The sequence below is a fragment of the Lates calcarifer genome, linkage group LG21 (assembly GCF_001640805.2).
Source record: "Lates calcarifer isolate ASB-BC8 linkage group LG21, TLL_Latcal_v3, whole genome shotgun sequence".
Lineage (NCBI taxonomy): Eukaryota > Metazoa > Chordata > Actinopteri > Centropomidae > Lates > Lates calcarifer.
Genome location: NC_066853.1, coordinates 21933296 through 21944411, shown reverse-complemented (window position 1 = coordinate 21944411; position 11116 = coordinate 21933296). Strand labels below are relative to the sequence as shown.

The following is an 11116-nucleotide window of genomic DNA, read 5'->3' as shown; positions in this document are numbered from 1 at the left end:
GTGGAAAAAAACCCCCATCACACTCACAAGAGAAAAGACATTAAGACAAGTAGAGGTATTTTGTAAGGAAACTTTTATGTGTGCTTTGTGAAACTCACTTATCATTAGAGACAGAAGGCGTTGCAGTTTCCAGTACAGCAGATAAGGTTTGATATTAAAGAGTACAAAAAAAAGGAAAAAAAAAATCACAATTCCAGAGTTCATTTCTCTCCAACCTCACAGGGAAAAAAAAAAGAGAAAGAAAAAAAAAGAAACAAGCTTTTGGTCCAAGTCTTTTCCTCTCAGTTCCTTCCCAGTCTCCCCCTCCTCTCCCCCTAACAGCCAACAGACACTGGAGAAATCCATTCTCCTCAGTTTAATTTAGACAGGGAACTTTTGCAGAAAGGGCCTGATTGATGCCCACATCCTTCCCCAGAACTCAGAATTCAACACATTATGATTGCATAGTTTTTTTTTTACATGACAATTTCTGTTTTTTCTTTTTTTTATATATATATATTTTTTATTTGCACATAATGGAATGTTTACATAAAGACCCCTCACTGATCCTTACCCTCCCTCCTTCCTTATCGTTAATTTTCCTTCCCTTCTCTTCAGACACAAATAAGGAGGTGGAGGGATGGGGGAGAGAGGGGGGAGGAAGCGGGAGAGTGAGGTAGGGAGAGAGTAAGAGAGAGAGAGGGACAGGGCTGTGGCCACCAATAGGCACATTTTTTTTGTTCGTTTGTTGTTTATTTTTTATTACTTCTACCACTTTTCCTAAAGTCACATTGGGAGCTCTCCAAGTGCCGTTACCACGGTAACCCTTAAAAAAAAAATCCAGGAAGGACTTTCATTCAGTCAATCAAATGCATCAATGACATGACGTGTATATATTTCTGTATGTGTGTATGATTTCTGGTATATAAAAGTGGACTAACATTGACTACTACACTCTTACCTATCATATAAATGTATAGTTTTTGTATTTAAATAAGCACCTGATGCCCACCCCAGGAGGAGAATAGTTTCACAGAAGCAAATATTTGTGGATACATATGATGTTGCCAGTCATGGGATTTATACAGGAAGGCCTTTAGGTATGTTAGCCTCAACTTCATGTCTACCAGCTTCTTCCATAAATATGTCCCATTGCTAAAAGAAAAAAAAAAAAAAAAAACTTCAGAAAAGACTTCCGGAAGCTCAAACCTATCCACTGGTGAAACTGCTCCCCGTGTTGCTATCACTGGCTTTTCAATTTTAATGTTTTGTTCATTTTATTTTTAAATTTTTTTTTATAAATCACTCTGTTTTGTCCTACTGGAAAGCCTTTGATCAATTACCCTCAACAGCTGAGACATTCTTTGCGATGAAAAAATAAGTATGTACAGAGCTGAGACCCGCCCTCCCACCCATACTGACCGCCGTCCCCACCCCTCCACCCACCTGCTCCAGGACACAAACAAACAAACAAACAAACAAAAAAAAGGGAAATAAACAAAGACAGGAGGAGGAAAAGAGCTGAGGTTAAACAGGTCACCTTATCCAGCAACACGGGAATTATGGGTAAATATGTAATTTTATCTCTGGTTGATCACCCTCTCCCTCCCTCCAACCCTCCCAAACCCTGGCCCCCACAGCATATATCTCTCTAGGATCTAATACACAAACCTCGCCAGTTGCCACATCAAACCCCACACCGCCCCGCTCCCCGCCTAACACCCTGAACCACCCCCACCCCCGCTGGCAAGAAGAAAAAATTATAATAAAATAAACAAAAATTAGCATAAGTATCAGATTAGCTTGTGTCCCCCCCCACCCACCCAAAGTCCTGACCCCTGTCCCTCCCCAGTTTAACCCCACAAAAGGCAGAGAGGGTGAAGCTAAGGACCCATACTACAGAGCAGCTGTCCCCCTGTCCCACAGCTGCCCCTGGATATGCCTGTTCATATAAAACTTTAATGAAAAATTAACCTTGATTACTTTCGATCTGTTTATGACATAACGGAGCTGGAAAACATTTGGCCGAGGCCAAACCTAACTACAGTTCAATCAACAAGCTCAGAGTCTTAAAAATTTCTGATGATTTCTAAACCGGCACACGCAGGGGCACCTCACAATCACCACTCAAATTCCTCAAAATGCTTGATTCCTGGCGCCTCCTCTGCACGCAGAAGAACTCTCTACCTTCCCTTCCCTCCCCCCCCTGCCCTCCCCCACACGCTCCCTCCTCTCTACCCCCCTCATCTTTTCAGCCCTCCTCTTCCTCTTGCCTCCTCTACAGATCGCTCTCTCCATACAGGGCGGTGGAGAAGGACATGTAGTCGAGGGCTCCGGGTACGGCATCAGGCCCCGTGTAGGGTGCCATGCGGGCGATACAATATTCCGCCTGGTCAGGGGGGAGCTCCCTCCTCAGCTCCTCGGCCGTGATGTAGTTCTGATGGACAGAGAGGGTGGTTCAGTGAGTGAGGTCCAAAATTTACTTCCTGTCTCATCAACAAATCTACACCTGCAGACTAGTTCACTGGTATATGTTATACATATCAAATGCTGTAGTAGACATTTACTCAACTGTGTTTTTGACACAGATATTAAAAAGATAAAAAACTGAGATAAGAGACATGGTTTATGTGTAACTAGAATCCAAAAGGTGCTCATAAAGAAATCTAATCTCTCAAGAATTCATGAAAAAAAAATTGCAGCAGGAACACGAGAAAAAAGTGGAGAGAAGAATAAGGCAAAAAGAAGAATCTTGAGTCAGATAACAAATACAGTTTTCACATAAATTAACCAAAAAGTGAGACAATCAGCACAGCTTACTGCACACATGAAATGACATGCTTGAATTGACTTGTAGGCCAGCATGTACCAGCACACACGCACAAAAATACCCCCACAGGTGCAGCTCTATTCTCTCTGCACATTTCCTTGCCAAGTCATGTTTCTTTAATGACAGGCTCTTAGAATAGCAAATACTTCACCATTTTCATGATGAAAACAAAGTTGTTTTGAAACTTTTCTGGCTCTGTGACATTCAGACGTTCTCTCAGTGGCACTGTCATTTCAGAAAAGAGGTCCAAACTTTCCCTAATAGTTCAATTTACCAGTTCTCAGAAACAACTGCATTTGCTCTGTTAGTGTGGATTTTGTTTAAATTAATGTAATACATTTTGTTTTATACATGAATCTAATTACAAACTGTATGCATGTACACTCACACACACACACACACTCACCTTATCAGCGGCCAGGATCTTGAAGGAGGCGATGACCTGGTCTGCAGTGTCCGTGTCGGTCGTTTCTGTGGACATGAAGTCAATGAAGGCCTGGAAGGTGACAGCGCCAGTGCCGTTGGGGTCCACTATACCCATGATGCGAGCAAACTCGCCGTCGCCCTGGCAACAAAGATACAACAGGTTAACCCAGGAGAGACAGCACTTTGCACAAACACACACACACAGACGCAGACAGAAAGTGAAGTGCAGAGCTTTAAGTGAGTAAAACATCAGGACCACCATGAAATAGACTGAGCTGATGAATAGGGACGACTGTGGTCCCAATGTTTTAAATTTCACACTTGCTTATATACACATAACGTGATTACTGGTTAATATCAGTGGGAAACACAGACAGAGGGCACAGAGGACCAACAGTTAGGTATAATTCAGGTGAAGAATATGGGGGATCAGTCAGTAGCCAATCACCCACTAGGGCAAAAGTGCAGCAAGTACAAAAGAAATACAGATGTGACAAAATAAGACAGGCAGCAAGAGGATCAGGGGGAGAGAGAGAGCAGGGTGTCTGCAGGTGTCAAGTTAGGTTTAGGACATTAAACTGACTGACGCGTAAAACTCAAAAAAACAATAAATGTATCAAATTGGTAATTTTAAAAAATATGAACAGGACTGGGTTTTGGTCAGGATTTCAACAAAATCCCTTTTTGCTGTTTAACCAAAAAAGCCAAAGTTCTTGAATGCATGAAAAAATTTCTTTTCTTGACATAGTTCTATCATAACAGAACTATCCTAAAAAAGCTGTACATACAGTTTACAAAAATTATAATTTCAGGGAATGTATGAAGAATACATGACAAAACTACGACACATTATGGTCTGTACTCAGAAAGTATCACACTTCGATATCCAGCCCTAATCATGACTGCATTAAGAAAACCAGAAAATTAGCATAACAGAAGACAAAGATAATCCTCTGCGGCATTAAGACTTTGAATCAGGTGAACTAAACTGAATTAGGATATTCATAGACCTGCAGACACCCTGAAAGAGCATCATGCAAGCAGCAGTACCAGGCTGTTTCCTGTAGAAATGAGTAGAGCCCGGAAATCATCTGAGACCATCTGTCCTGATCGCTTCTGTGGACCGCCACAGCACAGCAAAGGCCGAGGGGGCAGGGGGGTTGAATAGACAAGGATGGAGTCAGAGAGATACAAGTGGCAGAAAGAAGGAGGAATGAGAGCATGAAAGATAGAAATGGAAAAGAAAGGGTCAGAGGGAAGGGATGATGAACAGAAATACAGATATCAAAATGATGTAGAGAAAGTGAGTAATGTTTGGGGAGATGAAAAAAAAAAGATAAAAAGCACAAACAGTTAACAGAGAAAAGTAAAGTAAATCCTGACAGACAGACGAGGGGCGAGGTCTGTTCAGAGTGAGAGGGAGCCCAGTCAAGCTGAAGCAACACAAAGCAACAGAGACCCCCGGTGGACAAACAGGAACGTGACATCTCTCTGCCCTTCATGCTGATGGACTGAACCCTGCCTGAGCCATGGAGCTCATCAGGAGCCTCGGAGCAGGAGCACTGACCAATCACTGACTGATCACTGACCAGTTGTTTATACCATATGCCTTCACCATAGTATTATAAGTTTCTCAAATTAACACAGAAAACATGATCAAGGAAGCAATCCATGATGTATTTCTGGCAGAGAACTGGTGATGTTATGTAAGGTTAGAGTTTTGGCAGCTACAGGAATGACTCAAATTCATTTTTGGAATATATTCAAACACAATTATCATCTTTGTAATTTTGTCTTGGCAAAGTGGATACATCTGCTGGTAATTGTTTTTTCATCTGAAAATTTATATTATACTTACTATATAATTTTCCTTGATAAAAATATAATATCATTTTATATCAAAATGTAAAATCATATTATCACCCAGGCCTAACTAGATAACAAAATCCTCGTAATTAAGTCCTAGTCTAACAGTGCAGGTGATAGTGTATTCTCATGCAGAGTAGTATACTGGTTTAACAGACAAATACTGCTTCTCCTTCTTAAAAACACCTTCATGAACATAATTTTGGAATCAAATAACATAAAGCAAGTCTGTTTTAACATACATACGTCAGTGATTAAATTGACAAAAAATAAGTCAGCAGTTTTGACAAGTGGTTCATCATTTAAAGCTACCGTGTGTTGAGAAGTGAATGTGACTGGCAGTGATCTCTGCCCTCCTGCTCAGAGGTCTGACAAACACCAACACCTTTCCCTCCATCCTGTTCTGGAGCTCCTACCTGCTTGTCGTTCTCCACATCGTAGCCCAGACTGATCAAACAGGCCTTGAACTCCTCGGCCATCAGGGCCCCACTGTGGTCCTGAGATCGGCCAAACACCCAATGACAGAGCGCCACGTCATGAGGATGAACCCATCGCAACATAGGGATGGTGGTGGTGGATGGTGATCCCACAGCATGCAAGGAGAAGATGAAGACATGGAGGGCGGAGGCACAGACAGAGTGGCAGACACACAGACATTCATGGATGTTTAGACAATGTCAACACACACAACTCAACAGGCAGCCATGATGGACCCGTGAAGACCCTTCACACTGAAAACAATCTGGCACTTTTTCAACACATGCACGTGTCTGTATGAGACAACACATCAAGTCATTTCTGAAAATGTGATTAAGAGTTACATTAAAATGTTGGAAACTCTAAAATGCTCTCTGACTGACAGTACAGTAGGATAATATAGGAGTGTTATTAGGCTACATTCAGCCTTTTAACATGGGATCTTTATGCATATTTCTATGAACTCTATGAACAACTTTCCTTGTGTTGTTTTGAAAAATGTGTGGGGACTGTGATGCTGAGATAAGAAGTTCTAGTACTGTAAAAGAACAAGATGTGTTGTGTGCCCAGACACACTGATGTGATTAAAAAAGAAGACTTGAGTGACCACAGAGTCCTGGAGTGTTTATGAACCACCATAACAAACAGTTGCATTGATCAGTGACACACAAAGTGACGCACATGTACATACACACAGTGGTGTGAGATGGTGAATGATGGGGGTGTTCGTTTCATCCTTATGAAGTTCAAGATCTATAAATGATCAGGTTTGACAACGACCACAAAACACAGTTTGGTGACATATTGTGTTTTTTCCACCCAGTTAAGCACCAGTTCTGTAGACAGTGAAGCAGGTCTAGCTAACCTACAAATACTGATATTAACATGCTGAAATGAATACTTTTATCAGCACATAGGTGCACAGGAAAAATGCAACCTAGGACAACACAATTTCAACAGACCTGAACTGACCTTAATCTTACACAATTCTCTCATTTCTGTATCTGTGGTTGGATTTCCCCACTCTTTGCCCTCTCGGCTAAAATAAAAGACAACAGTGCCTGTCTGCATTGATATAATTTCTCTTCTTTTCTCTACTAATGCAAATACCTACACAAAGCCCCTTCTCTAGAGGTACTGACAGGCACAGTTTGTGTTCTCAACATGTGCTCGCCTGTGTAAAACAACAGGATGAATACTCACACGTTTGGCTCTTCTCTCACCCCCGGTTAAGGTCTAAACATTCATGCAGTCATATTATGCATTAATATAGAAAAGGCTAAATCCTCATGACACATGTAATAACATGTTCAGACTGGTCCAGGAGGTCAAACTATTACAATCAACCTTGAATAAAATCAGGAAATTAAGACCTCTTGATGTAATCTTCAGAATATTACACAACTAACAGTAACATTCATGTCATCGACAACACAAGTATTTGGGTTGAGAGCTAAAGGTGGTCTTTTTCTTATGGTGTGTCATTGTTGACATGTCTTATTGGCATATCCTGGCATGTATCTGTGTATGTGCTGGTAGGAAGAGGCTCATAAATGCATATGAGCAAGTATGTATTTATGTTATTATATGATAGATTTTAAACGTTTTTAATACTATGATATAATAGCATAACCATAATTCAGTAATTCCTTAAACAGTCATAAAAACTTCAGCACAACCCCCTTGTATATTTTATACCACTATTTAAAGCAATAAACTGGGTGCTCTGGTATGTATGCTCAGGTATAACCAAGTTAAAAACAATACCAATGAAGAAAGAATTATATTTAGCTTTCCAACCCAAGCACTGATACTCGATGAAAGCAACTTTAACACTGTGACATACAAAACAAGCATAAATAAGCCATGACCCCAGAGCTCGGGCCCCTGACCTTGTCGAAGTGGTTGAAGGAGGCGCGGTACTCATAGAGCTGCTCCTGACTGATGCCCTTGGCGTCACGCGTCAGGATCTGGTTCTCGACCTCGTTGATGGTTCTGGCGATAGTGGTCAGCAGCTGCTCCCAACCCACACGGAGGTGCTGCAGGGAGGGGGGGGCAGAAAGGACACAGAAAGAAAGGAAGGACGGAAGGAAGGAAGGGGGATAGGGAGTGGAAGGGAAAAAAAAGGAAAGGTGGGGGAGGAAACAGTTTTAAGCATTCTGACAGCAACAAATTAGCAAACTAACTGCTTCTATGTTCTTTACCAATAACTTGACTTGCAAGAGACACCATCTAAGAGTGAGATCGTGACGACTGAACAGACTACTTCATGAAGGTTTTAGGTGTGTGTGTGCATCTTACCTCCATTGTGTAGGAAGTGTACTGGTTGTCGAAGATGAGGGCCTCCTGGATGAGCTGGTGGTATCCCTCCAGCTTGTTGATTTCAGGCATGTAAGACATGATGCTCTTCTGGTACTCCTTCAGGTTGGTCAACTGGTCCTCCAGAGTGCCGTTCATTTCAATGGATATCCTGCCAATTTCCTGCCAACGCAAATACACAGTATTTACCATCCTCTTAACCTTGTATGCAGCACAGTTAGATTAGAAGACACTCTGAAGAGAGCAGACTCCATCCATTAAAAAAAAAAAAAAACTTTAACTCTTTCTAGTGTCAGCATATCTGATAAGACCTCATTCTGTGACGTAAAGTGAAGACAGATGCGTATCCTACTTCAGCTGAACATAAACTATTCAATTCTTATTCAAGCTTAAAAATAAAGTACTGACTGTGGACTGAATCATCCCGAGATACTGTGGTTACACAAAGAATGTCTGCTCAGTCCTCTTGGTATACTTGTGTTGTCAGGAATAGTTATGAATGAAACAGTGTGTGTGTGTGTGTGTGTGAGAGAGAGAAGCATGACAAAGCTGTGGCAATGAATAAATATAGTGAGTAAATGAAGAATATTAATAAGAAAAAATTGAAACCTGCAAAAATGAGTTTACCTATAACTCTGAAGCACACTTGTGCCCTCCAATACTGTGAGCATGGTTATGAACATTCTCAGTACCAAAGCTCCCCTGTCGACTCTTTGCTCTATGAGCTCACTGTTTTACAATGTTGGCCTGAGAACTGTGACAAACTACACGCAGCTGAAGAAAGATGAACTGTGTCAACACAATGGCGAGCACTTGGACCGACCACATGGGCTAATCCATTACCTCCATTTTCTCCTGTATATAGGCTCCGACTGTGTTGGCCTGAGTGGCAAACGTGGCTCTCAGAGTATCGTTGGAGTTCTGCTTATTAAGCTCATCTTGCAGGGCGTTGTCACGCAGAGGCACCATGGCCATCGCCTATAAAAAAATATGCACAAACATTAGAAACACTCTCAACTGTAATATAAAGCATCTGTAGCTGCACCTACACACACAAACACCAGCTGAAAAAAGCTATTAAATCATCTGGCCTCCAGAGACCATGTCAAGTTCCTCAGGTTGTGGATGACAGCATCTGTGGTTCACTGCAGTTATGTTAGCAGATATTGCTCCTTACAAATCAGTCAATGACCACACACTGGAAAAGTGGTCTTGCTTATAGTTCTGGTATGCAGACTTCACCAAAAACAACATTTTAGAGAGGTGGAAGGCAGAAATTATAAACAACACAGCAGTGCATCTTCAGAACCTCTTCAAAATCTGAGAGAGAACTGCACTATGGTTGTGATTTCTAGTACATCACGCAACAAACTCAAGGATGTAACAAGCCCAGACAAAGAAAGAAAAAACAGAATTAGATGTAAAAAAAAAAAAACAACAACAACAAAAAAAAAAAACACACCCAGTCTGATCATTAGGAAGCACAAACAGCAGCCTACCTTTTCCCATTTGCTGTCGATGCTCTCAGGTGTGATGGTGGTGTAGGGGTTTGCTCCGCTCAGCTTGATGCCGTTGCTTTGGGCGATCTTCTGCACCTCAGCCTGGATGGACTGGATGGCCTCTCGCTCCTTATTGGCCTCCGTCAGGGTGGACTTGAACTGCTCATGTGCTGTGATCAGACCCTGAGAAGAAACATGTTTGGAATTACCTTCCCCAGACAGCAGTACTTTATACCTCTTTGTACTATTGTATGCCTTGTCTGTAGAAATAAACGTTCATTTGCTGGACCTCAGAAATATTGTTGCCCACATTTGCTTTCATGATTTGTGTCATGTGATGCACCTGTCTGGATCACACTGCCCAGTTTACAGTTACCTGAATCTCCTCAATATTGTGGACAATGAACATGTCCTGCAGGTCTTCCATAGCTCCCTCCATCCAGTTGTTGAAGGGTGCTGCTCTCTTGGCGTACTCCAGGTAAAGCTCATCTATCGACTCCAGCTGCTTCTCTGTCCTCTGTTGGCAAGATAAGAGAGAGGAGGAGTTTGTTAAGACAAATGTTCATTTTTCTGATTTGAAATTTTACACAAGCTATTTTAACACAAGCTTCTGTAAAATTATTTTGTCTAAATTAAACAAAGCACACTACTTGAGTGTACCAGCAAGAAATTCATCAGTTTCCCTTGATGTTGCAGAAGCCAACCATGTGAGATTAATTATTTCATGAACATCAGAGTTGTACCTCCAGTGACTCTTTGCGGCTCTGGGTGAGGGCTCCCAGGACGTCCCACTGATCACAGATCTTCTGACAGCGAGCGTTGACACTGGCAGAGTCGTAATAGTCCAGCTCGCTGGAAAACACGAAGAGCAGAGGAGAGCAGTTTATGACAGACACTAAATTTATCCACAGATGCATGATTCATGAACAAAGAGAGTTTTCTCTGTAGAGCACTTCTTATGGTCTCATGCTTTCTTCTCGTCTACTGACATCACTGTTCATGCAAATGTCTAGTTTTTTAAACTGTGACATCAGGTTCACAGCTGTTCACTACTCCTCACTTCTTCCTTCCTTCCTTACTTGAGCTCCTGTGCGATGGCAGCGATCTGCTCCACTCTGTCCTGATGGGCTGCCAGGTCGCTCTCAAAGGCCTCGTGTTTCCGTAGCAACGCCTTGACTTCTGACAGGGTGGAAGTCTCATAATCTTTCTGGGTCAGCATGGCCTCCTTACCTGCATATACATCAAACTATTTTTAACCTTTCACAAGATTTAACCTTGTAGTCTCACTATGACTGGAAGTCAGAGAAGCTAAAAGTATTTGAGAAAATAGGCAGAAAATATGTTTGTATGAGCCACTTGCAATGTTTAGTATATCACTTGCTCTCCTCATGAGGAAGACTGACTGGTTGAAAATGATCTATTAACTACAGTTTAACAAAAAGTTTTAAGAGGGATTTTCATCTTGAAATTGAAGCATGGGATCCGACGTGGTACCAGAAAGGTGATTGAAATTAAAACATTTACGTACCATCGGTCCAGGATTCATGGATGGCAGCCTTCTGGTGGAACTTCTCGGCCAAGTGTTCCAGTCTCTCCAGACGTCTGATCTCGCTGAGAATCCACTCCTCGTAGCCTTTTTCTGCTCCTTCCAGAGTGTGCCATGCTCCATTGATATCCTGAGAGCAAACAGCAGGAATTACTGATATTAACGCTTCTCTGC

General features: G+C 41.9%; 1 protein-coding gene across 2 annotated transcripts in view; it reads right to left on the bottom strand.

Annotated features, from left to right (window-relative positions):
* Positions 1 to 56: 56 nt before the first annotated feature.
* The window catches only part of actn4 (actinin, alpha 4), a 56369-nt gene continuing 45309 nt past the window's right edge, over positions 57 to 11116 (bottom strand). For both annotated transcript variants that reach the window (XM_018660515.2, XM_018660516.2), the window contains exons 12-22: positions 10925 to 11072; positions 10476 to 10626; positions 10140 to 10248; positions 9773 to 9913; positions 9397 to 9579; positions 8741 to 8875; positions 7880 to 8059; positions 7471 to 7617; positions 5518 to 5598; positions 3216 to 3374; positions 57 to 2416 (exon numbers count right to left, since the gene is read on the bottom strand). In XM_018660515.2, the coding sequence (XP_018516031.1) occupies positions 2258 to 2416; positions 3216 to 3374; positions 5518 to 5598; positions 7471 to 7617; positions 7880 to 8059; positions 8741 to 8875; positions 9397 to 9579; positions 9773 to 9913; positions 10140 to 10248; positions 10476 to 10626; positions 10925 to 11072 (1593 nt within the window). In that variant the 3' untranslated portion in view covers positions 57 to 2257. The remainder of the gene's footprint in view (positions 2417 to 3215; positions 3375 to 5517; positions 5599 to 7470; positions 7618 to 7879; positions 8060 to 8740; positions 8876 to 9396; positions 9580 to 9772; positions 9914 to 10139; positions 10249 to 10475; positions 10627 to 10924; positions 11073 to 11116) is intronic.